The sequence below is a fragment of the Panthera onca genome, chromosome Y, assembly GCF_046562875.1.
Source record: "Panthera onca isolate mPanOnc1 chromosome Y, mPanOnc1 haplotype 2, whole genome shotgun sequence".
NCBI classification, from domain to species: domain Eukaryota; kingdom Metazoa; phylum Chordata; class Mammalia; order Carnivora; family Felidae; genus Panthera; species Panthera onca.
In genome coordinates, this window is record NC_138358.1 from 24812692 (window position 1) to 24838138 (window position 25447).

At 46.1% G+C, this 25447-nt stretch overlaps 2 protein-coding genes and 2 long non-coding RNA genes across 10 annotated transcripts in view; 1 reads left to right on the forward strand and 3 right to left on the reverse strand.

The window, feature by feature from the left end:
• The window catches only part of LOC145714895 (anosmin-1-like), a 182859-nt gene extending 157540 nt beyond the window's left edge, over positions 1-25319 (forward strand). The window contains exons 9-14 of the mRNA XM_081794424.1: positions 3629-3775; positions 14784-14878; positions 16919-17090; positions 17525-17745; positions 19994-20135; positions 21424-25319. Coding sequence (XP_081650550.1) covers positions 3629-3775; positions 14784-14878; positions 16919-17090; positions 17525-17745; positions 19994-20135; positions 21424-21482 — 836 coding nt within the window. The 3' untranslated portion in view covers positions 21483-25319. The remainder of the gene's footprint in view (positions 1-3628; positions 3776-14783; positions 14879-16918; positions 17091-17524; positions 17746-19993; positions 20136-21423) is intronic.
• LOC145714899 (uncharacterized) lies at positions 14873-23079 on the reverse strand. Of its 2 annotated transcripts, none has more exons than XR_014137038.1 (3): positions 22971-23079; positions 20975-21131; positions 14873-15849 (listed from the first exon to the last, which is right to left on the reverse strand). It is a non-coding gene; the product is annotated as an uncharacterized LOC145714899 (long non-coding RNA). The 2 variants fall into 2 exon arrangements; XR_014137039.1 differs by lacking the exon at positions 14873-15849 and adding an exon at positions 17739-17914.
• On the reverse strand, positions 17911-19710 carry LOC145714896 (uncharacterized). Of its 2 annotated transcripts, none has more exons than XR_014137032.1 (2): positions 19552-19710; positions 17911-19513 (listed from the first exon to the last, which is right to left on the reverse strand). XR_014137032.1 is itself a non-coding variant. In XM_081794425.1 (2 exons), exons 1-2 carry the CDS (start codon positions 19640-19642, stop codon positions 18485-18487), a joined length of 981 nt encoding a protein of 326 aa, XP_081650551.1. In that variant the 5' UTR covers positions 19643-19710; the 3' UTR covers positions 17911-18484. The 2 variants fall into 2 exon arrangements, 1 of the variants encoding a protein (XP_081650551.1); XM_081794425.1 differs by having other exon boundaries at positions 17911-19374.
• Positions 25061-25447, reverse strand: part of LOC145714898 (uncharacterized) — a 516405-nt gene continuing 516018 nt past the window's right edge. For all 5 annotated transcript variants that reach the window (XR_014137034.1, XR_014137036.1, XR_014137037.1 and 2 more), the window contains one exon: positions 25061-25131. This is a non-coding gene — a long non-coding RNA (uncharacterized LOC145714898). The remainder of the gene's footprint in view (positions 25132-25447) is intronic.

Consider the following 25447-nt stretch of genomic DNA (forward strand, 5'->3'; position numbering starts at 1 on the left):
TCACTCTTCCTGGGGCATCGCCATACAAGCCCATTGGCTTGCTGAGATCCTCTTTAACTAGTTTCTTCTCCCACCCTCTCATGGGTGATTGTAAACCTGTCTTTCTCTCATATCTTAAGCCATAATGCATAATATAGTGCACATTCCTCCCTCTCAGAATGGCACACAGTTCCCCATACCTATGAACACATCATGTTTATCTTCCCCTGTCCTCTGTAATATGAGGTGGAAACATCCTTCCTTTTGCATATGGCAGACCCCACCATGTGGGGTTGAGACCCACCCCTTCCCAACTTGGAAAAGAACATCCACCAACCCAAAAATCTCATCTAGATCATGGAACATGGGTTATCTGTCCATTGTGCTCTGCACCTATATGTGTAGTGCGTTAAGTACGGCTCCATAAATATCTGTGAAACACAATCAGTAATCCCTATCTTATCTACAATGTCAGTCAACTTTCCATCAGACAGGTTTATTGTGAATGTTAATGTCACTTTTTAAAAATTTTTTAAAGTTTTTTTTTTTTTTTTTTCTGAGAGAGAGAGAGCACGTGCACAAGCTGGGAAGGGGCAGAGAGAGGGAGAAAGAGGGAGAGGATCCCAAGCAGGCTCCACGCTGTCAGCACAGAGCCTGATGAGGGGCTTGATCTCATGAACCATGATGAGATCATGACCTGGACTGAAATCAACAGTCAGATGCTTAACCAATCGAGCCACCCAGGTGCCCCACTAATGTCACTTTCTAATCATCTTTAAAATTAGATAATGTTTTAACTGATCAATAAAGAGATACAAGAGTTAACCTATCAAAGGCCACTTTATTCTAAGGATTAACTTAGTCATGTGGATTCAGAAAGGTGATAAAGGAAAAGTAAACGAGAGAATAGTTCAGAGTACCTGTCATAGCACATATTGTTTTGTCTCAGGGTATCCCTTGGAAGAGATGGGCTTTACCAAGGATTATGCAGGATATAGCTGAATATTTGTCAGGATTTCATACACTGATGGTGATATATAATCTCATAAATGCTAGTACATGACTTTTACAAGAACACCGTATATTTCATCACAGACCAATGAGAAGTAAAGAATAATTACAACTTTATAGAATAAGCAAGGGAAATTATATTTTATAGGAAAGAGAGTAGTAAATGCCAGCATGTAAATTACTTTTTGAATTATATTTTCCAGGTCTGCAGGCTGCTAGGTGCTTTAATGACAAAAAGTTCTACGCCAACAAAGGCTGAATGTTCCTGCCATTTTGTAAAAGGGCCCCTTGAAGGAAGAAAAATGTAACAGCGTCTTGAAAGGAGATGTTGCTTGCTCTTTTGGAGGCTGGAAGAATCTTTCCAGGGTTGACAGATTACTGATGTTTTAGAGTTGCCTCATGCTGCTGGGGTATTCTTCCAGCTCTTCAAATTAAAAATGGAGCAGAGAGAAAAATATCCTGGATCTCCTGATCTGTGAAATTAATCAGAATTGTGACATTTGAAAAAACAGCCTGGTCATTCACTTCTCTTAACTTTGGGACTATTAAATAAGAGCTTAAATCAGATCTCGTATCTTTCTACAGTATGCAGGAATGATTTTATTCCATTCTTATTTAGTCGTGTAAGTGCAGGACGCCCCTTTCGAGTCAGGTCCAGGCTCCTAGGACTGACACACATGCCTGTCTGTCCATTACATGTGGCCTCAGCAGCACTACATGGTGATGCATTTCTCTACTTGAAACATTTCAAGGGACCAATGGCAGTTCAAGAGACCAATGCCAGTTCACTCTTGAGGTACAGAAAACTATGTCCTTACATATACGTAATGAGAAATAAAAGTTTGCATAGGATATAATAAGAATGCAGGAAGATAGAATTCACATAGAGATTAAACATAGCATCTAAACCTCTATTTTGGTGGTCGTTGACAAATTCTCAAAGTCACTCCCTAATAGTACAGGGATTAGAAACCTACATGGCTTGCGAAAGTCTTCAATCCTTAGTTAGCTAGTCAACAGATACATTGCGTGTGGGCAGCAGGATTCTTTACCTCCATGGTGACCAGGAACGGAATGAGTTTTGGCCAAGAGCCCTGTGTGTTCTCTGTCCTGGTTCAGTCTTCTCTGGGCTCCGAGCTCTCTGTGCTACTGGGCACACTGGCTCTCTCTGGAGGATGACACAGGGCCTCTCAAAGTGGCCTGTGATACTGTGATTTAAAATAAGAAACATGTATTTGGTCTTCGACCCCATTCCTGGCACTGGGACTCCATAAACATGCACAAGGACAGGGTTCGGAGAACTTCTGGGTTAGTGAACCCAGTGTGTTCAGTCCATGTGGCAGTGTGGGCACAGTGGCACCCCTAGGGAGGGCACGGAGGCTGTGTGCCCCTTCTCACATAGCTGACCCTGTGTAGCTCTTCCTCTGGCTGCTCTTGAGTTAGGGCCTTTATAATAAACCGATAGGTACTCTAGTGAGTAAAATGTTTCTGAGTTCTGTGAGCCACTCTAGAAAATTAGTTGAATCCAAGTTGGGGGTGGTTGGAACCTCCGACCTATCGTGGATAGTGAGAATATCACAGGTGCCAACCAGGACGTGTGAGTGCTGTCTGCAGTGGGGGCCGTCTCGTAGGATGGAGCCCTTACCCTGGGGGATCCAAGGCTATCTGCAGGTGGATGGTGTTGGAGGGGGACCCCCCCCAAAATGGATGGTGTCCCCGGGGGGGATCTGAGGCCATCTGCAGGTGGATGGTGTCAGAGGGGGATCCGAGGCCATCTGCAGGTGGATGGCATCAGAATTAGCTGAATGGTAGGACCCTCACCTGGTGTCTGAGGACTGCTGGTGATGTGATGAAACCCCCGACACACACATTGGCTTTGGGTGCAGAAGCCTGAAACCTAATGTTTCTCAGGGATCCATTTATTTGAACTATTTAAGATAAGACACTCTAAGTTAGAACCTGAGTAATGCACCCATTTCCTTTGAATCCTGGAGCAGAGGATGTAGTGGGCACACTGGTGACAGTGGGCATGGTAGTATAAGTGGGCCCCACAGTGACAGTGGGCACAGCGGTGTCAGAGGGAATGGAGGTATCGGGCACGGCAGTGTGAGCACCAGTGGACGGTCCATGTGGTTGTTCTGCATTGGGGTGCTGGGGTCCTCAGTTTTCCTCTACTTGCCTCACCCGGGTCAGGAGTGTCCTCCCTGCCCCTGCTTTGTTCCCTCTTGCTCCTGTCTTCCCAAGCACGTGGAAGGGAGGGAAAGGAGGGAGGAAAGGAAGGAAGAAAAAAGAACCCTTAAATTCTATTCCCCCATCTAACGTACCACTGCATTGCATTGCATTTGCTGACTCAATATTTCCCGTACAAGTTGATTGAGTAAGGTTTCCATTTAGGGCCTCGCCCCAGGTGTTGGATAGATGATGCTGGTACTTCTGTGAAAAGCTATCTGTATTGTCTTCATGATACATGGTATTTCAATGTCATTTTACTTACTTTCTTTATAACTACAAAAAAAAATCCATAATGAGAAATGCCGTCTATACCTCTTTGCACCAGAGCGCCTTTCTCGCCGGGGTGAACGTATACTGATCACCGATTACGTTTAACAAGGGAATCACAGTGTTGTACTTTTTTCAGAAGAGCAAGTTGGGAAACCCAGGAAGAGTGTGGTGCACATACAGCCATCTCTCCAAAGACGACGGCCTGCTCGCCTCCTGGAAATCGGAGCTCCCTTCTATCAAGACAACCAGCTGCAAGTGAAGGTCTACTGGAAAAAGACTGAAGGTGCGTCAACGCTCTTTGATGATTTGTTATTTGCATCAAGTAGCCCAGTGATCTCAGGGTGCTGGTGAGAAAGTCAAGTCGAGACACGGTGTTGATATTAAGGAACATGGCAGCTGAACAAAACACTTTAGTCCTTTTTTTTGTTTTTAATGCCTTGCTGTTGTGAAGTCTGGATGGGCAGCCCCGTCTTTCCCAGGAATCTGTATCACATTTGGAAATCAGTATCAGTCAGCTGCTTGCACGTTAACATTTCAGGGATGTTAGCCTGTCTTCACTGGGTTCTCAGAAGGCCAATCTTGTCTCCAAAATACTCATTATTTTGTGCTGTAAATTTTTGTTCTAAATGAGCTTTTTGTTTAAAAAAAAAAAAAAAGGCAACCCAAATAATTGGATTTGGAGATGGAAATGGAGAAAAAAAGTCACTTATCTCAGTAGTATTTCATAGGAACAGCATTTAGGTGGATGTCCTTTCGGAAGTTATCTGTGTTTCTGTTCTTCCCTGATTTGTTTTATGTGTATGTCCCCCCACATATACTATTTATATGTAAAAAACACACACATTTTCATATAACATATGAGCATTCTACCTTGTCGCGCATTTCCGGTGACATTTTTGAATCGCTACTGTGCACAGACACGCCACACTATCCCAATGCTCCACTAAAACACACCAGTCAGGTGCCTTCAGAAGTTCCATGCTATGATTCATTCTTCAGTAAAGATTTGCCCTCAGAATACATTCTCTTCATTCTGAGTCTTTGCTGGAGTGGCTGTCTTTGGGATAAATTCATCTTGTTTTCTTTATTCGTAGCATATTTATCTTGTGTTATTGAAATGGTCCTTTTGGAACTCCTGGTGTACTTTTATCCTCTCTGATGCGTTTTGAAAACATACAAAAAATAGATTGTTTCAAGAGCTCAGTTTTTACAATTCTTCCATTTCTTCTGGAAGGGCAGTGTTGCTTCGGTATTCACTCATGTGCCATACAGGAGACTGGTGTCGGAGTTCTTCTTGTTCCAGCAGTTTCTTCACAACTGTTGACATCTGGGGCACCTGGGGGTCCCAGTCGGTTAAGCGTCCAACTTCGGCTCAGGTCATGATCTCATGGCTCATGGGTTCGAGCACCGTGTAAGGCTCGCTGCTGTCAGTGCAGAGCCAGCTTTGGATCCTCTGTCCCCCTTGATCTCTGTCCCTCCTCTGCTTGCACGCTCTCTCAAGAATAAATGACACATTAAAAAAAAAAAAAATGACTGTTTCCCCAAAGCTCTGGGCTGCTACCTTGGCCCTAAATCAAATATTATGGGAAAGTTAATTTCTTTAACTTTCTGTAGAGTCATTTGGCATATTTTTCCAACTTTCTGGCATTACCACATTGTCTTAACTACTGTAGGTTTATACATATTTTTAATAATAGCCCTTCAGTTTTTTTTACTTTTTTTTCAAATTGTCTTGATTATTCTTGGCCCTTTGTATTCTTGTATAAAAATTTGCACTAGTTTCTCGATTTCCACAAAAATCTTCCGAGATCTTTACTGAAATTACAATCAACCTATATGGTAATGACTGGAGGGGCGCCTGGATGGCTCAGTTGGTTAAGCATCCGAATTTGGCTCAGGTCATGATCTCACGGTTCTTGAGTTCGAGCCCTGCGTCAGGCTCTGTGCTGACAGCTCAGAGCCTGGAACCTCTTCGGATTCTGTGTCTCCCTCTGACCCTGCCCTGCTCCTGCTCTGCTCCTGATCACGCTCTGTCTCTCAAAAAGTAATAAATATATGGTAGTGACTGGAGAATTCACTCTTTAAAGATCTGCACACTTGACATATCACTTTATTTATTCAGGTTTTAAAATTTCCTCTCAACAGTCATTTGTGACATATAATGTGGAAGCTGTAATACTTTTTAATATGATTATTCTGAGGTGTTTGTGTTTATTTGGATCCTATGATATATACATGCATACATTTCCCTCCATTTCATTCTCTAACTTTTGCTGCCATATATAAAAATGCATCTTCAAGGCAACTGGGTGGCTCAGTCAGTTAAGTGTCCGACTCTTGGTTTCGGTTCAGGTCATGATGTCATGGTTCGTGAGTTTGAACCCCACGCTGGGCTCTGTGCTGATAGCACGGAGCCTGCTTGAGTTTCTCTCTCTCCCTGTCTCTGACCCTCCCTAGCTTGCACTCTCGCTCTCTCAAAATCAATAAACTTAAAAAAATCCATCTTCTATTTATGTCTTGATGGTGAATCCAACTATATTGTTATATTACTTTGCTCATTACAACATTTCCTCTGATTCTTTTCCATTCTTCTGTAAAGGCAATCATGTAGCATGTAAATAATGAGAATTTTATAGTTTCCTTTCCAGACCTTTGACATTTTACTCCTTTCCCTTGCCTTGACGTTCAGTACAGGGTGGAATACAAGTGATCATTGCAGACGTGTATGGTCAATATTCCCATACAATAATGACTGGAACCCACAACGACCAAGGAATCACATCTGTCTTCAAGTGAGGATTAAACTGAAACCACCGTGCAGTAGAGTTACTTTGCTGGCAGATGTAGGTTGATTTCACCAGATCACATGGCCACTTAGGAACTAAGAATAAGTCATGCTCTAACTAGAGTTTTGTCTTCCTCCAGAATGCGCTTTTTCTTAAATTATATCCATCCCATTTCCCTTTTGATTTTAAATTTGAAAGCCAAATTAACATATAAAACATAGGGGAGCCTCACTGTACCACAACCCTCTGTAGAAGGAGACTGTGGAAAGCTTTGGAGAGTCCAGCCCTCTCTGAAGTGGAAAGCATGTGTGCCGAACTTATTCCACATTTGTTCTCCTTCTAGAAGCCTGTTAGGCACCCTGTGACCTACAGAATCCCAAACCAAAGTTCCCCAGACGCTTATGAAGCATGTGTACATTCATAATTATCACAAATGTAGGAAAGGAAACGCCTTTTAAATCAAAACACAGTGCTACCATTTTACGAATTCTGTTCAGAATGTGAAAATGAGCTCTCTTTCTGTTATGAAAAGGACACTTTGGCTGGCTTTCTGGACGTTTTCACTCTGTAAAATTATAATTGTGTGCACTGAATACAACTCAATAGACCCATCTCAAATGGTTTGAAAGCCTTAGGCACAAGTACCTGAGTATTCTTTAATCGTAACTAATTTCCACTGTTGGATACACGGAGTTGAAAACCTAAAAGAAATTAAATGTTGGTGACAAATCAGAGAAGAGAATCTTGTTCACTAATTGAGACAAAATTGTAAGTAGAAATTGGTTTCTACCTATCTGTTACGTTTCCTAAAAGTGAGGGTGGCCAGAACGTTGGTTTTAGACTTGGGAGTTAGGAACTCAGAAGCACAAATCTGTTCACTCACACTGAATATTCTCACAGAGAGAGAGCTTCAGTTGTTTTGTATTATTTATGATGACACAGCATATAATTTTGTAGGGAAGTGACTCAAACATCAAATATTAGCCCACCTTAGTGCATATGGTAGTTGGCTTATAATAGTGAATGCTCTGGAAGGAAAGAAATATCCTCAACAGTGAATTTCTGGAACAATCATTATTTATAAAAGGAATAGTTGTCCTTTTGTTATTCTACAGACATCAGTTCCGAATAGAATCTACAATTGATTATTTTAGGCTTTTTGGTTTAGACTTAGTGTTTGCACTCCAAAAATATGAAAAATTAGCTCAGAGAGAGAAAACATACTTCTACTTTGAGTAGAAATGCCTTCTGCCTAGGAGGTGTTCAAAATTCTTTTACAGAATTGTACAAAATCAGCAAGTCTGTCTCAACAAAGCATTTTTACAAATATGAAGAGAACGAGGCATTATTTCGTGAAAGGATATCATCCAACTAACATTTATTGAGCATGTACTACCTACCAGGTGCTATTTCTGGTGTTAGAGATGCTTAGAGAACAAACTCCCATCTAAGAAATGGGCATTTTCTGATGCCTCTCCACGTGTATGTCCCCTGCCATCAGTGTGGAGAGTTCCCCTCACCGCAGCTATTCCACGGTGCTCAGAGATGGTCTCTTTCTCACAGCTCTGAGTTCAGTCAGGCCAGCATTCTTGATCATTAGATGTTTGGAATTTAGAGATTAACATTGAATTAAAAATTGTGCAGCCTTTAGTTTTTGCCAGACACTGTTGGATACATTTTACTTTTTATTTTGAGTTAGGTATATTTCAGGAACAAATTAGAGACATCTACTTTTTGAAGCATAGTTGAAGCATGCTGAAAATAAATTTCAGTATTTAAAAATACTTCTCAAGGACTTTTTAATTCATTTGTGGAAGGAAGAACCTAAGCTCAAGAACCAGAACAGCAAGGCATTTAGGATAGAATTTTCATATGTATCCCCTTAGGTAACATTTGATTTAATGACACTGTTTTTCATATTCTAGTTAGACACTTGGTCCTGAAGTCATATCCTAAATACGAGCTTGCAGTATTTTCATACTTGGCAAGATGAAGCTGAAGACAAGACTGACTGTCTATCTGTCTATCTTGTCTAATTTATCTATTTATTTTTGAGAGAGTGCATGTGAGCAAGTGGAGGAGGGACAGAGGGACAGAGAGATAATCTTAAGCAGGTTCCATGCTCATTGCAGAGGCCATATTGGGACTCGATCCCATGACCCTGGCATCATGACCTGAGCCGAAATCAAGAGTCAGATGCTCAACCGAGTGAGCCACCCAGGTGCTCCAATGGTCACTTAAGCTTGAAACCATTCTTTATTCTTCTCCCCTCCACATGTTAGGTATATGGTATCATACTTTACGTCCTTTTATTTTGTGAATCCATTCGTAGAAAAACTTACTGCTTGTGTTTACTGCTTTTCTTATTCTTGCTTATGGTCTTTCTTTTCCACTCAAAGTGGCCCCTTTAACATTTCTTGTAAGGCTGGTTTGGTGGTGATGAATTCCTTTAGCTTTTGTATGTCTGGGAAACTCTTTCTCTCTCCTTTTATTCTGAAGGATAACCTGGCTGGATATTCTTGACTGCGAGCCTTTTTTCTTTCAGCAGTTTGAATATATCATGCCACTCCCTTTTGCCCTGCAGAGTTTCTTCTGAAAATCAGTGGATAACCTTAGGGGGCAACTGTTTTCTCTTGCTGCTCGTAAAATTCTCTCTTAATCACTACTTTCTACTATTTTAATTACTATTTATCTTCTGTGGACCTCCTTGGGTTGATATTTTGGGGGCTGTGTCTCCTGGATCCAGATTTCTGTTTTCTCCCCCAGATTTGGTTTCAGCTATTATTTCCTCATACTCATTTTCTGCCCCTTTTTCTCTCTCTTCTCCTTCTTATATCCCCCTATAATGTGAATGTTATTACGTTTCATGTAGTCACTGAGCTCCCTCAGTGTATTATCATTTGTTGTTATTAATAGTTTTCTCTCTCCTGTTCTGCTTGATTGCTTTCCATTACCGTGGAAAGCACTGCCTCTCTTCTTCTGCTTCCTCTAGTCTCCTGTTTATTCTCTCTTGTTGATTCTTAGTTTCTGTTATTGATGTTTTCATCTCATTGGTTCTGCGTTATGTTTTCTATCTCTCTGTTGATGTTCTCACTGAGATCCTGTAGTCTGTTCTCAAGTCCAGTGAGTATCTTTATGACCATTACTTTAAATTCTCTATCAGGCATCTTGTTTAGCTCTCTTTCTGTGATTTTGTCCTGTTGTTTCATTTGGAACATATTCCTCTGCCTCCTCATTTTGTCTAACTCTCCGTGTGTGTTTCTCTGTGTTAGGGAAGTCAGTGACGTCTCCTGCTCTTGAAAGCAGTGTCCTTATGAAGAAGAATTCTGTAGTGCCCCATATGCAGTGTCCCCTGTTCACCAGAGTCTGGCACCTCAGGGGAATCTGCTCTGTGTGTTGTGTGCACTGTGCTCTTGTAGCTGAGTTGTGTTTCCCTTCAGGCCAGTTGTCTTCCATGGCTCTATCTGCCTGTTGTGGGCAGGGTTTGGTTCCTGTGTTGTTAGGGGCCAGACTGGGGTCACCTTGGGCTTGGGTAGGGTCAGACCAGGCATTTGCAGGGCATTCTTCCTGTGTTGTCCTCTGAGAAGCTCATGTTGGTGGGTGGGGCTTGCAGTGAGACCCGAGGTCTGCCTCTGGCCCACTGCTGGGGCTACAGCTGCAGTTGTCTTGGCATGTTGGTTACTTTCCCCTTGCCCTGGGGCAGGAGTTGCTTTGGGGTGATGTTGGCCTCTGACAGGACTGTTTGCACAGTGCCAGGCTGGGTGCACTGCTTTAGATGGGCTCTGGCCAAAAGTGTATTGGAGGGGGTGGGTCCCGCAGGAGAACACGGGGGCAGGGGTGTGCCGAGTTAGCAAGGTTCGTGAGGGCCACGTGCAGCCCAGATCTGGCTTCAGGGGGCGTGTCTGCAGAGGAGCATTGTTAGCAAGCAGGTAGAGAGTATTTGTCCTGCAGCAGGCGTCCCTGTTTCCAGGCAGGGAGGTCAGGGAGAGAAATGGTGCCTGCCACTGTTGTTCTTGGAGAAACTTCCCAAAGATCCCTTCCCTGCAGCACATATTCTAAGGTTACTAAACAGATCTCCCTCCTGTGAACCCCAGGTGTTTCTCATCCTGTTGCTTCTGTGCTGTATCTCAGAAGGACTATTTGTTATGCTGTCTCTTTAAAGGCGGGGACTCTGTCTCCTCACCCTCCAGCTCTCCAGAGTCATCCCTGCTGAGTTTAATGTTTAAGCTCTACTGATGGTAATAATTCAAGAAATTCTGCCCCTCTAGTTTGCAAAGCCAGACGTTATGGGCCTTGTCTTCCGTGTGTGAGTCCCCCTGTGCTTTGGGTGCCTGGTGTGAGGGTCCACGCCCATGGAGTTTCTCTCCCGGGACAGTCCTGGGGCTCTGGTTAATTGCCAACCATGTCTCTGCTCTTCCTACCCTCTTCACAGTGCCTCTTCTCTACATCTAGCTGTCATGAGTCTGTTCTGCTAGGCTTCAGGTCATTTTCTGGGTTGTTTATACTGAGGTGGGTGTTATCTTGCTGTATCTGTGTCATTATGTGAGCTTGGGATCTTCCTCCTGTGCCCTCTTCCCTGGAAGTCCAAGAAAATGATATTGAAAGCCGTGGGACTGAACAAAATTATTCAGAAAGGGGACCATGAACTCAGGCAAGGCTGAGCTCATCTAGAGCTGATGGGGGGGAGGGGATGGAGTTGAAAGCGGGTGTCCAATGTCATTTGTTTTTTTATTTTTTGAAAGAGAATGCCTGTGAATGGGGGAAGGGCAGAGAGAGGGTGACAGCGGGTCTGAAGTGGGGGCTCTGAGCTGACAGCACAGAGCCAGACACGGACCTTGAACTCAGAAACCGCAAGTTCAGACCTGAGTCAAAGTTGGATGCCTAACTTACTGAGCCACCCAGGTGCCCCCAGTGTGTCATTCTTAGCACCTCCTCTTATGAAAATAGAGCCATGTTGTAAACAATGCATACGATTTGTAGAGTCCCAAGAGTACTCAGCTATCACTGTATGCCATATCACAGTATTAGCACAAACCAGAATCAGTCCCCTCAGCAGGGAGTGTCAGCCCCAGAGCAGAAAAGAGTCTCTTCCCATCTCACGACTTTTTTTTTTTTGTAACATTTATTCATTTTTTTGAGAATGAGGGAGACAGAGCACAAGTGAGGGAGGGGCAGAGAGAGAAGGAGACACAGAATCTGAAGCAGGCTCCAGGCTCTTGAGTTGTCAGCACAGAGCCTGATGGGGGGCTTGAACCCATGAGCCACGAGATCATGACCTGAGTGAGTCAAAGTTGGGCGCTCAACCGACTGAGCCACCTAGGTGCCCCAAGGTCAGGACAGTTTTGAAGGTCTTGAGCACAGAAGACCCAAAGTAAAGACAAGTGGCCGTGTGGTATTTACGTAGTGTTTTGGAAACATGAGGGTCAGGGATGCTAAATTAACAGGCTAGAATAATCAGGGTACCAGAAATTCATACCGGGACACTGGCTCTGCTTCTGGTTTGTCCTACTCGAGCTGCTTTGACAGGAGAAGCGTCCCGCAGACTGTCCCCGGCTGTGGATGACTTCACTTCACGTGGGTGCCACTTTAGTGCCCGTGTGCTCCGTGCTGGGGACGTGGAGGGACTCTGTTGATGGGGCCAGCGGGCTGCTGTGGGTGATGGCAGTGAACTACAAGGCAATGTGCAGAGACCTGAGGGCCCAAATCGGCGTTTTATCAAATTGCGTTTTCCGTTTGGTGATCTCATTGCACTAAAGACAAGCCTGAGAGACGCTGAGGCAGAAATGGCGGGTGACCAGTTTTATTCTGTCTGCCTGCGTTTAGAGTGACTTTTTCACAGCAGAGCCAAAATCAGTTAAGTCACTGTCATGAGTTTAAGTATGAGACATGAGTACAAATTTTGTTTGCTGATTTAATTTAAATTATTGTAATTTAATTTTTTGTAATTTAAAATTTAATTTTTAAAATTATTTAATTTAAAATTATTGACTCAAAAAAATTATTTTTTATTTTTTCAAGTATCAACATACAGTTTTTACTTATTGGCTACATACTATCATCTCGTTCTGTTTACCTGCTGTCTCTGTACAAAATAATATTTAAAAAAAATGTTTTTTAATGTTTTTTTTTTTTTAATTTTTTTTAACGTTTTTTAATTTATTTTTGAGACAGAGAGAGACAGACCATGAATGGGGGAGGGGCAGAGAGAGAAGGAGACACAGAATCGGAAGCAGGCTCCAGGCTCTGAGCAATCAGCCCAGAGCCCGACGCGGGGCTCGAACTCACAGACCGTGAGATCGTGACCTGAGCTGAAGTCGGATGCTTAACTGACTGAGCCACCCAGGCGCCCCTAATGTTTTATTTTTTGAGAGAGAGACAGAACATGAGCAGGGAAGGGGCAGAGAGAGAGGGAGACACAGAACCCGAAGCAGGCTCCAGGCTCCAAGCTGTCAGCACAGAGCCCGATGCGGGGCTTGAACCCACGAGCCTTGAGATCATGATGTGAGCTGAAGTCAGACGCTTAACCGACTGAGCCACCCAGGCACCCCAAGATACAATTTTCGGTTCTTATCTACGTCCCTTAAATTTTCTCTTTGACCTTTCTTGTCACTTGTTTTGCTGGGAAAGGTATTTTTGGTTATCCTTATTGCTACAAAATTTAGTTGGCAAGGCCCCTAGAGCAGTTTCTTCTTGCCAGTGTTGTTAATGAGGAAATGATCCCAAGTATCAGGTTGCTATGCCAAGGAGGTCAGTAACAAGCCATTTTGAAGTTATTAAAGAGGGAAAGTGCATATTGTAAATGTTGTAATATTGTAAGCTCACCCAGAAAAAGTAAGTAGAAGTCTATTTCAAACTTCTACAATCATAAACAATGTTATAGCATGAAAGGAGATAAGGTCTTTAAATATTTTTAAATGTTGTTTTTTAATGTTTATTTTTGAGAGAGAGAGAGAGAGAGAGAGCGCGTGAGAGGCAGAGGGGCAGAGAGAGGAGTCACAGAATCCGAAGCAGACTCCAGGCTCCGAGATGTGAGCACAGAGCCCGATGCGGGGCTCGGACCCACAAACTTCAGTTGCTTTACAGGCATGAGTGACTAGGGGCCACCACATGCGCGGTATTTTTGTCATCGCAGACACTTTAGCTGGGCAGCGGCAGGCAGACGGCCTGCTCACGGCCGCGTGCTCTTCCCACAGCAACCGCCAGGCCTCCTCCCCACGTTCACTGCAAAGTTCTGTCTCAAGGAGATAAGCCAGTGAATCAATAAGGCAACACACCTGCCTGCTTATCTTCTGTATTGATCTGTAGCCAAATTACCTTCTAGCCTAACGTACATTTACATGCTTTGTTTGTTGTTTATGTAGCTCTGTGAGCTTTTAAGTCCCGAGAGCAGCGGTTTGTATGCCTGGAACGGCACCACTTGAAAGAAAGCATATGAATTCATTCATTGACTTCATTCTTGTGTGTAATGTACGATTCTTCCCCTGAAAAAAAAAAAAACAAAAAGCCCCGATGCCTGTTGTGTAAATCTTAAAACCTCTGGTAAGTGGTTCCCGGAACTGATGGTGCCCGCTTGATATCCGCCCGTCCTCTCTGATTGAAAAGCTCCTCTTTTCTCGATCCAAAGTGCTGCAAGTGAATTCCCACTAGAACCACCCAATCCCGTCAAAGCTTTAACCCTCTGGAAACCTCCATTAAACACTTGGCGTGAACAGCGGGGACGCGGCGTTAATCAGTGGCAGAGAAGTGCCTTTCCACACCTTCGGGCACACGGGTTGGTGAATAAACCTGATGCCGGCCAGACCTCCTCTTCCCATGCTCGGCGGGGGGCTCGTCATCAGTCCGTCCTTTATCTGAGAGATTTGCCCCAAGCGAGGCCACGTGTGGACAGTGGACACGCTGTGCCAGGGAACCCACGTTCTGTCTTGGACAGCAAGTCAGGGTTCCGCAGAGATCAGACACACGGGCGTGTGAGGATATGCACCTGTGCACGCTGGAAGGGAAAGGTGCCCACCTGGGTCTGTGCTGGGGGAACGTGTGAGGCACACAGGGGAGCTCGTCTGACTGCTCAGTGCTCCCAGCGTGAGGAAAGTGCTTTGATTTTGCCTGGGTCTGTCGGCTATGTCAGCCACCTGTGGGATTCACACTCGGGATGCTCATTCCCTCTCCCAGGAGCAAAGACGCCCACGGCCGAGTGCCGCCCTTTCTTGTGGGGGTTCCGCTCAGCGCCGACCCCGCGGCTACGTTTCTCTCAAGACCTCCCGACAGCCCCGTGGCTGTGACTTTCCTGTGCTTTCCGGTTGGTTCTCGCATTTCGCCAGGTTTCCCCCCAGGCTTTCCTCCCGACAGTGAGTTCTGCAGGCCCGCTCGCCTCCTCGGCTCTGCGTCTGCGTTTGTGGCTCACTTCCACAGCTTCACTTCCTTCCTGCCCGTTGTCGCGATCTGAGAGCCGCGGGCTGTGCGGCACGTGGCTCCAGACCGTCCTCTCTGTGCCCTCTGACCTTACAGATCTCAGCGTCGACCGATACCACGTGCAGTGGCTCCCGGAGGTCTGTGCCCACAACCGCAGTGCCGGACCAGAGACCTCTTCTGGCATCACCCAGGTAAGAGACGGTCACACCGCCCGGTTCTCAGCGCGATTTCACTTCCCTCGATGTGCGGAAACAGCGGACTGCGAGCTGTGCCCGGGGTACGACGCACACAGCTCGTTCTCACGGATTAGCTGTTGGGTGATGGCGAGGTGGAAGTGAAAACACAACGGTCCTTGTGTTCAGTCCTGCAGTATCCGCTGAGGGCTCCGTCCCGTGGGGGCACACGGCAGGGCCTGAAACGTGGAGGCTGCAGACGCGGTTCGTGGGGAACTCCCAGGTCAGGGGGGAAACGCTTCTGAGACCCCCCGTGTGTCTCAACTTAGTCGGACAGAAGCTTTGAATTGTTCTGAGTCCTGGGTTGGCAGCACGATCTGCGGGTGGGACGTTGCCTGTGAACTTCCGTCCGACCCTGTCATGTCCCATCTTGCTCTGCCGCGTCACTGGCTAGTTCCTCCTCGTCCGGGGAAGGAAAGACGTTCCCTGAGTCGCACATGGTGTGCCAGGACCGTTTCTGACTTTTCACTTGAATAGAACACTACGTCCTTGCAGGCAGGAACCCTTCGGTACCAGCCAGTGTGTTGTTCCAAATATTTGGGGCTGATGCACGAGTTACAGAGGGCCATCAAGGGACCAACAACAAAACGGTGCAGAGGGCGGTGAGGTGTCCAGAATATCGATGCCAGCAACTTGTCTGTGATCTAGCAGGACAGTCTAAGATTTCCAAAGGCATGGCCCCACATGTCTCACATATTGATATATGCTATTTCAGCAGAACATTTTTCTTTGGACTATTTTCTAAAGCAGCAAGTGGGGTATTTTTAGAATCCTATCTTGATCACATAACTTTAAGGTAGTAAGATAAAACATGTCAGTGGGTCTGCAGAAATACAGCTTTTTACTGGATTTGACTTGTCCCAACTCATGCTCGCCAACGTCATTCCTTTTATGTTTTCTTAAGTGGTTCCCAAAGTTTGTGGCGTTCACTTAAAAAGAAAAAAGAAACATTTTTAAAAAGGGAAAACTACTTGAAAAGCAGAGAAAGAAATGACCGGAAGCGGGGCTTATTAAATTTTTTATGGGCAGAGGCGAGGCTTCTAGTAGTTTTTTTAGTTATGCATGCGTTGGAATTGTATGAAATCTGGCTTATTTTCAGGGGACCACCCAATCCTAGGCTTACCCTCTCTAGAAAGTCTGAAGGTCATAATAAGCATTTGCTGAGCACGTATCCTGTATCTGGTAGAAATAAGAATGAAAATCCCGAGAAAGCAGTCTGCTAAAGGCTCACACCTCGTCCACTGCCATTTGTAAAGGACGTTTAGACCCATTTATTTTCAAGCTCTGATGGAGCATGGGCTACTTTATCTGCAGCTACGCAGGCCTGCCTTCCCCGCCACTCACATGCATTCTTTACATAGCTGCGAAGTCTGTACTTAGTGCCTGACGTGGGCTTCCAGCAGATTCCCATATGGAGTGTAGATTTGCTCCCGAAGACCAGTGTTTCAGGCAGAGGCTGCCATTGGTCCCGCTCTCCCCATGGCATGCCCGGTGCCCTGTCTCTGCCCGCCCACCTGTCACCCCTGGGCAGAGGGCCAGCTGCTTCCTCTGTGCGCCTGTCCCCCACTCCGCCCACCACTACGGCCTCCATCCTGACCCGTGACCGAGGCCGCGGGCTGAGCCCCTGCATCTCGTACACATGTGCCTCAGGCTCTGCTACACACTAGATGTCAGGAACAAATGAGACTTGGGTTCACAGTCTGGCACTCCCACCTGTGTGGCTGGCAACCATCACACGCGGCCTGGAAGGTCCCATGAAGCTGCTTCGGTCCTGCCACGCCGCGGTCCTGTTCACTTCCAGGGGCCGTGTCCCATGCCATGGGACGGCCCACAGTCGTGAGGAACCAGAACATGCACAGTGTCTCCTTCGTAGTTTTTATAAAAGCCACACTGCACGCATGCACAGGAAACTATCCTTGTTAGAACAGGACTCATCTGCCACGTCTTGATCCCTAATGAGATGTATGGCTAGCATATTCCCTCTCTCTCTTGCTCTAGGAAAATTATATCATTCTTCAGGATCTGTCGTTTTCCTGCAAATATAAGGTGACTGTGCAGCCGATTCGGCCCAAGGGCCGCTTGAAGGCAGAAACCGTTTTCTTCACGACTCCGCCGTGCTCTGCCCTGAAGGGGAAAAGCCACCGGCACATGAGCTGTCCCGGCGAAGCAGGTACGTCTTGAGCTGAACGTGCATCTGTGATGCCAGCCACACTTGGAAAACCTTTTGGCGAAACGCAGCTCTGACACGGGATCACTTCTCACAGCGTCACTACCCACCCCGGTCATGGCACTCACTTCTCCTCTTGAGGAAGTGGCCAGATCTTGCCACGTGGCAGAGACCTCTCTCCTCCCGTCCACCGAGCTGGGTCCTAAAAAGAGTCCCCAAACCACCCAGCAGAGTGGCCGCACTGAGACCACCTCTGGCTGACTGTCCCCGTAGGTCATGGAGGTGATGGCCTGAAGCCCTGCACGAGGACCGAGCTCAGACCACGTGTGCCTCCCCTGGGAGCAGCTGCCTGAAGTGCCCGCGATATGTGCAAACAGCTCCCATGTCCAGTCCGTGTCCCGCAGCCTAACTCTGCCTCTTATGTACTCTCCCTCCAGGTCACGTGCCTGCCAAGGTGCTCGCCAAGCCCGAGAACCTTTCTGCCTCGTTTGTTGTTCAAGATGTTAACATCACGGGCCACTTTTCTTGGAAGATGGCCAAGGCCAATCTCTATCAGCCCATGACTGGCTTTCAGGTGACCTGGGCCGAGGTCACGACGGAGAGCAGACAGAACAGCTTGCCCAACAGCATCATCTCACAGTCGCAGATACTGCCTTCCGTAGGTGTCGACTTGCTTCCTGTGTGCATGTCGTCATGTCCGTGGCTGGTCGTCAGCGGCCACTGGAGGCGGGGTGGGGGGGTACTCGTGCCACACTGCTGAGGCGTCTTCCCACATTTTCTTCTTCTGGAGCCATTGTTGTGCAAGTATTCATGACCTATGATAGGTGCTGTTGTGAGCAGGGAAAACGGTCAGCAGGACATAACCTGTGATTCCTTCAGCAGCCCCGAGCCCGTCCTGTGGGCAAGTGGTTTAACCGTTGTCCCTTGGGTCCAAGTGGACCTGCCCTGTTTGAAGTGTTAAATTGGGGGAAAACAGCTCAAAGAAGCTTGTTGTTTCTCTCCCTTTTCCCCCTTCAAATCTGGCGAGAGCCCATAATGAATTGGCCTGTCTTCCAGGCCACTTAATTCCTTGGCTTGAAGAAAAAAACAAAACAAACCCCATGTGTGGGCTTTTACCCTCTCTAAAAATGCCCTTAGGACATCCAACTCCTGGTCCACTGAGAAAGAAAGGAAAGAAAAAAACAAGTCCGGAAGGAAAAATTCCTTGGAATTAGAAAGTAGTTATTCTATGAATGTGTTAGGTTTTATTGAATTCTGAAAAGAATGTGTTGGCATGAAAATAAACATGTTCAGTCCTGGGCATTGACAGATACTGTGTTTTGTGGAAAACTCTTGGCTCATTGACTGAACTTTGGATGATCAAGAATTCACATCACAAGATGTGCAGATGAAAACTTTCAACCATGGGAAAGTCTTATGTTAAGGAACAAACACTGAAATCTCAAGGGTGAGCCCTGAGAACTGGCACTTTGGCACACATGAACCCTGCCAAGTGCGCTGGGCTGCCAGGGTCGAGCGGGGTGCTGAGAGGTGACTCGGCACAGGGCTCTGGCCGAGTGGGAGCCGCCAGTCTCCCCTGTGAGGCTGCTGCGCTTCCCACCTGCTCTTCGACCACTGCTACCTGTCCTCCACGTTCCCACCTGCTCTGACCATTGCCACCTGTTCTCCGTCACCTGTTCACCACACTCCCACATGTTCTCCAACCACTGCCACCTGTCCTCCATGCTCCCACCTGCTCTGACCACTGCCACCTGTCCTCCATGCTCCCACCTGTTCTCTGACCACTCCCACCTGTCCTCCACGCTCCCACCTGCTCTCTGACCACTCCCACCTGTTCTCCACACTCCCACCTGTTCTCTGACCACTCCCACCTGTCTTCCACACTCCCACCTGCTCTCTGACCACTGCCACCTGTTCTCTGACCACTGCCACCTGTCCTCCACACTCCCACCTATTCTCCACACTCCCACTGTTCTGACCACTCCCACCTGTTCTCCACACTCCCACCTGTCCTCCACACTCCCACCTGTTCTCTGACCACTCCCACCTGTTCTCTGACCACTGCCACCTGTCCTCCACGCTCCCAACTGTCCTCCACACTCCCACCTGTTCTCTGACCATTCCCACCTGTTCTCCACACTCCCACCTGTTGTCCACACTCCTACCTGTTCTCTGACCACTCCCACCTGTTCTCTGACCACTGCCACCTGTTCTCCACACTCCCACCTGTTATCTGACCACTGCCATCTGTCCTCCATGCTCCCACCTATTCTCCGACCACTGCCACCTGTCCTCCACGCTCCCACCTGTTCTGACCACTGCCACCTGTTCTGTGATCACTGGCACCTCTTCTCCACACTCCCATCTGTTCTCTGACCACTGCCATCTGTCCTCCATGCTCCCACCTGTTCTCCGACCACTGCCACCTGTCCTCCACGCTCCCACCTGTTCTGACCACTGCCACCTGTTCTGTGATCACTGCCACCTCTTCTCCACACTCCCATCTGTTCTCCACGCTCCCACCTGTTCTCTGACCACTCCCACCTATTCTCCATGCTCACCCCTACTCCACACTCAGGTCTATTCTCTGGCCACTCACAACTATTCCACAGTCACATATCCTCTGTGCTCCCACCTGTTCTCTCTGCTCACGTGTTCAAGGGCTCATACCTATTCTTCATGCTCACACCCGTTCTCGACCGCTCCCTTTTTCTCCACAATCACACCTATTCTCTGGCCGCTCACACCTGTTCTCCGTGCTCACACCCAGTCTCTGCACTAACACCCGTTTGACCACTCACACCCGTTCTCTGACTGGGACCAGCCTGCGGGAGAATGCGTCTGTACCGTGCCTGCTGTTTTCAAAGGGTCACTGATGAGCATTTCCTTTTGTGTGGCTCCCTCAGGATCATTACGTCCTAACAGTGCCCAATCTGAGGCCATCTACGCTGTACCGACTGGAAGTTCAGGTGCTGACCGCGGGAGGGGAAGGGCCGGCCACCATCAAAACTTTCCGGACGCCCGACCTCACGCTGCCCTCGGTGCACAGTGAGTGTGGGACACAGAAAGTCAGCAGATGTGGGGAAACACTCGGATAAATGACCGAGTTATCACAGATCCCTGTGAAGCGGGGGGTTCTCATCATCTCAAGTCCTTCCGCCCCATGTGTGTCCAGCACGGGACTTGATTCTAGCCGCATTAGCATCATCGTGTGCTTGGTGACTAAGTGCTCCCTCCCTGCCTGGCATCCCTTTCCTCCCTTCTGTTTTCTACACGTATCAGGGCTCTCTACTTACCTTTTACACTGTACATACACATGAGGGAGAAAAATCTATAACCTCACAGCAATCTGAAATTGTTTTAGAAACTGCGATTTTCACATGTGATGATCTAGGAAACACGTTGCTAAGGATTATTTCCTCACGACGCACATTTGAGTGTAATATATTACATACGTTTTCTTCATACTATGACCCAAATCAATCTACTGGATTTACTGTGAAGTCCAGGTTTTTAAAAAGAATCGTCACCCACTGTTTCAAAAACACTGAGACTCTTGCCGATTTTTAGATTATGGACTTCATCTCTTTCCAGCTTAAATTTATAAAGCGGTGCCTCCAGATTTGTCTGTTGCTAAGAAAATAGAGCAGGGATCCTGGTTTTACATTTACAATTGTACTAGCTCCATTTGCCCCGATTACTGTTCGCGGCTAGAATTGAGGCAGACGCCAATGAGCCTGGGAGAGCTCGGCAGCCCCTTCTCTTTGTAAAGGTCGGGTGAATGCTGTCCTGATACTCCTCCTTTGAAAATGGGTTCACGGGAGGACTGGCTACGTTTCTAACTTCCAAGGAAATAGAAGGACTTTTTTGGGGGGGGAGGGGCGCACCTGGGTGGCTCAATAGGCTGACTGTCCGGCTCTGGGTTTCAGTCAGGTCTGGATCTCATGGTTCGTGAGTTCGAGCTGCATGTCGGGCTCCATGATGACAGTGCAGAGCCTGCTTGGGATTCTCTCTGCTCCTCCCCTTCTCTGTCAAAAAACAAACCTGAAAAGAAAAGAAAAGAAAAGAAAAGAAAAGAAAAGAAAAGAAAGGGCTTTGGTGTGCTTGGATAACTGTAGAATGCAGGAAAGGGGGTTGTCCTAGTCCTCTTGTGAGTTTATGGATTTGGGGGAGAAACCGAGGGGTGGGCAAGAGCAGGAGGGGAGGCCGATTCAGAGCAGGGAAGACGAGGACGTGGGAGGGAAGACTTTCTGGCTCCGATGCTTTCACTGTCAGCAGGTACCCGGCTTCCTGCAAAGCAGCAATGACTGATAACGTCTGTCCTGTCACCCTTCAGGACCCCACCTCAAACATCGGCATCCTCATCATTACAAGGCTTCCCCAGAAAGATACTAGACGGCTCCAAACGACCTCTAAGAAGTGAAGGAATGTGCCGGCATGCTGAGCTGCCGGGCCAGCACGTGTGGCTCTACAGGCAAGCGCCCCACACAACTCCCTCCCCCCGTAACTCTGCGTCCGAGGAACCTCTGCTGATCTCGGGCACCTCTGGAAACTAGCGACACACAGCCAGTGGGGACGGACCCAGCTTCCTGCGGGGACGGAGGAAAGGAAGGTGAGGCCCGTGACACTGGAGGCTAAACTATACACATACGAATCCCCATCGAATGACTGCAGAAGTGAGATCTCCCTGCATTTGGAGGAGCACGTTCTCCCTGCATTTGGAGGAGCACATTCTCAACACAGTCCACACATGCACACGAAGCATAACGCTAAACCAACAACACGTTTTTAGATTCAACGATGGCTTTGATTTGCAGAGTCAACTGAGATGATGCAGTTTTTAGGCCCTATTTTTTCCGATCTTTCCTAAGATGATTTATACCACGTGTAATTTTTAACTGACAAAGGTTAACCTCAAATACAGCAATTAATTTAAATCTCCGCATGTCCCTAAGCTACGTTCACACAAAGGCGAATGAGCATTGCGTCTGTGAACTGCGGTTTTCAAAAGACATCCAAGACAGGAAAGATTCAGCCAATCACGCTGCTATCCAGAGTCTGCCTTGGAGAAATGAAACTTCTTTCCTGGGGATACTTTTTAACATTTCATCCTGCAAAATGAGACATTTTCCTGACATGTTTTCTTACTTCCCTTGTTCTTGTTTTCTTAATGCAGACAAGAGCTGCTGATAGATAGGCTTTGTTTTACCACTTCACGAACCTAAAAATTTACAAAACCTCTTGCTTAAAATGAAAGAATCCCAACTACTGGGTATCTTCCAGTCCTTACTAAGTTTTGCCTTTTCTTAATCAAAGTAAGCTACTTGTATGCTAGAATAGTCCCTATTCTTGGTAATGTAGGAAACACGAGGCCATGATTGACAGAGGACGGCTATTTAGTCTTTCAAATCCATTCTATCGTACTGTTTGCCTCCAAACTACCCCTTCGTAGCATGGACTCGGGTCAAGACATATCAACCATATGTGATGTCGCAGTGCACCTTGGGGCACCCTTACACCCAGAAGCGTTCAGTCGGATAAAGTTTGCTCTTGAGGGAATATCCATGTTTATGGTTTGAAATGCACAGATATGTTTTTGTGTCTGTGTACTTGTTTGTGTGTGTGACACACACACATCACAGACCTTGAGACTCACCGAAGAAATGGTTTTCACAGCTACCGAAGGTGGATAAAGACACAGTGCTTCTAGAGAAAAGGATTATATATTTTCCCCACCAGTGTCTCTTCTATGAGGAAAGAGCAATGTGTCAGAAGTTAAACATTTAAAAGGAAAGCCTTCCTCATCCCACTATGTACCTACGTAAACTGGGGAAGGTTTCAGTACCGTCTTCTTGGGTTTTGATGGTGGGACTGGGTACTTACTGTGGTCTGGTTTCCTGAGAGCGTGCGGACGCCCTGAACGCTCCTGGAGGAGAGAACTCAGGACTCCTTCACTTCTTGTGGCTTGTCCACAGTGTCAGGAAGCAAATGCACTACAAAACAGAGACAGACTGTTTTTCCTATCCTGTCGATGCACATCTTTAGGAAACACGGTCCATACGCATGGATATGTGGTGACAGATACTGAAAACTGGTTCCTGTGTGGTAACGACTTTTAAAAGTCGATGACACAGGCAATATTTTGCAGCTTAGCACAAGTGGCGCTCCTGGGGAATCTCAGCAGGAAGCGCGTGTTGCTTCCTAAGTGTTTTCTGCAGCTCCCAACAGGGTCTGCGACACTCTTAGCACAACGTGGTGTGAGGTCACCTGGTTCCCAGAGTTTCACATTTGGAACGCACAGCACAGAAGACACCCCTCCTTTCAAACAGCCCCGAGCTTGACCCAACACCACAGTATCTTCCAGGAAGCTCTGACTCATGCCAGTGCCCTTAGCAGCAGCTGAATTTCAAATTGTCAAATTTCCACAAATGAAGATGTCTAACATTGGCTACAAGTTTGTCCGTTACTTTGTCACGAACAAATCCAATATTTGCGCCAGCAAATTTTTGTATGGTTGTATAGTTCAAAATGGAGGCGTGTATACATACATACAAAATATTAAATTATTATATAAGTTTAATTTTATGAAGTTTAATTATGTTTCTTTTATCTGGGTAAGAGACGATGAGCAAATCTATGTTTAGTTTGGATGAACGTTCTGAAGCTTACAGCTCCCTTAGGAAATCGAAAGCAGCTCCTAGGAGCATCTAATTCTGCAGTAACATTCGTAACTTAAATATTATTCACATTTTTGGAAGAAAAATGCTATTGATTGGGTAATTAAGGAAACATGAATTTCTTCTATGAATTTCAATCATATGCAAATTGGCCAAAATATACAATTTTTTTAATTTTAAAAATTTGAGTGCCCTAATAAAGGGATATAACCTATGGGTTGTCTTTTTTTTTTTTTTTTTTCTCTAAACACAGTCTACATGGCTAAGTGTCAAATACATCTAATTGAAATTAAATGCATCTCTCTTCTATGAGGACACATATATTCAGTGACAGTATTCACTCTTCAAAATGCCCACCAAAAACAGCAAGTCCTCAAGTCCCGGCTTGTAGCTTCACGGCAGCGGCCGGTGAAGTTACCTGTTCTGCCCTCTTTTTCTAACCACAGCCCCGTGGGGCGACATTTATAAGTGAGCGTGTGCCCTTTTAAGCCATTTGTTGTTTTAATATGACATAGTAGAGACACTAACATTGATGGCAGGGAGTTTTTTGAAATGATTATGACACAAACCCAAGTTTAAAGATACGTCTGTTTCCTGGGAACCTGAAAGAGCCTGTCACTAACTCTACAAAGCAGGCTTTCTGCAGCTCAGCAGATGGGGCGCTGGGGCCGGTTATGCTCTGGGGTGTAGCACAGCATCCCTGGCTCCTTACCCGCCAGATGTCCCCAACTGGGGACAGCCAGTGATTCTTTGCCTGGCATAAGGAACTGAGTAAATTACAGGAGTAAGCCCCGGGAAGTTACAACATTCGACTTCAAAGCCCCCGTGTTGTGTCTTATGTGCTCTGAAACCCGTGATGGCGACGCTGAATTTTGACTCGTGTCTGTATCGTGCAACTACACACAGTAATTCTGTCCTTCCTACTAGTCAGCGTCACTTGTGATAATGACTTATTTATTTACTGCCCTTTCTTACACTTTGTGCCATGGGTTTAGTAAACTAAGTTTGCTCATTCCCACGATTCCAACTATCTCTGAATCTTTTTATACAAACCTTCACGTTGTAACCAGAACAGGAAGGCTAACTGTTGCATGTACTTATAACTCACTGAAAATAATAAATGCATAGCGATGGTGACTCTTACCTATGATTGTGCATGGCCAGACTCCGTTTCTTACCTCTACTGAGTATTTTAGCAAGTTCTACCATTGACAGAGTGATTAACAGAGGTCTGTATGTAAAGTTACTATTTCTTTACTTAATTATACTGTAGTGTGCAGATAACAGAAGAGCTACCTTCTCATCCAAATGGCCAACAGAGATCACGCCTCTTAGACTGGTCATTTCACGTCAATATTTATTTATGTCTGTAATAAAAAAAAAAGTGATTTTTGTGTGTGTCTGTCATGTTATTTAGAGAGAAGTAATCCTGTAAAAAAAAGCATTTTGTAAAAAAAAAAAAAAGTATTGTAAATAGTCTGATATTCTGTGACTCATTATTTTCATGTTAGAGTTTGTACATACTGATTCAGTAATAAAGTATCCTTACACCTGCCCGGTGGACTAGACTCATTTATTAAAAAAAACAAACAAACAAAAACCACACTTTCGTTTTTCCATTTTTTTCCCCCTATGTTCCCAGCGAGAGTCAAAAAGTCAGTATGAATGGAATTTGAGGTGTGG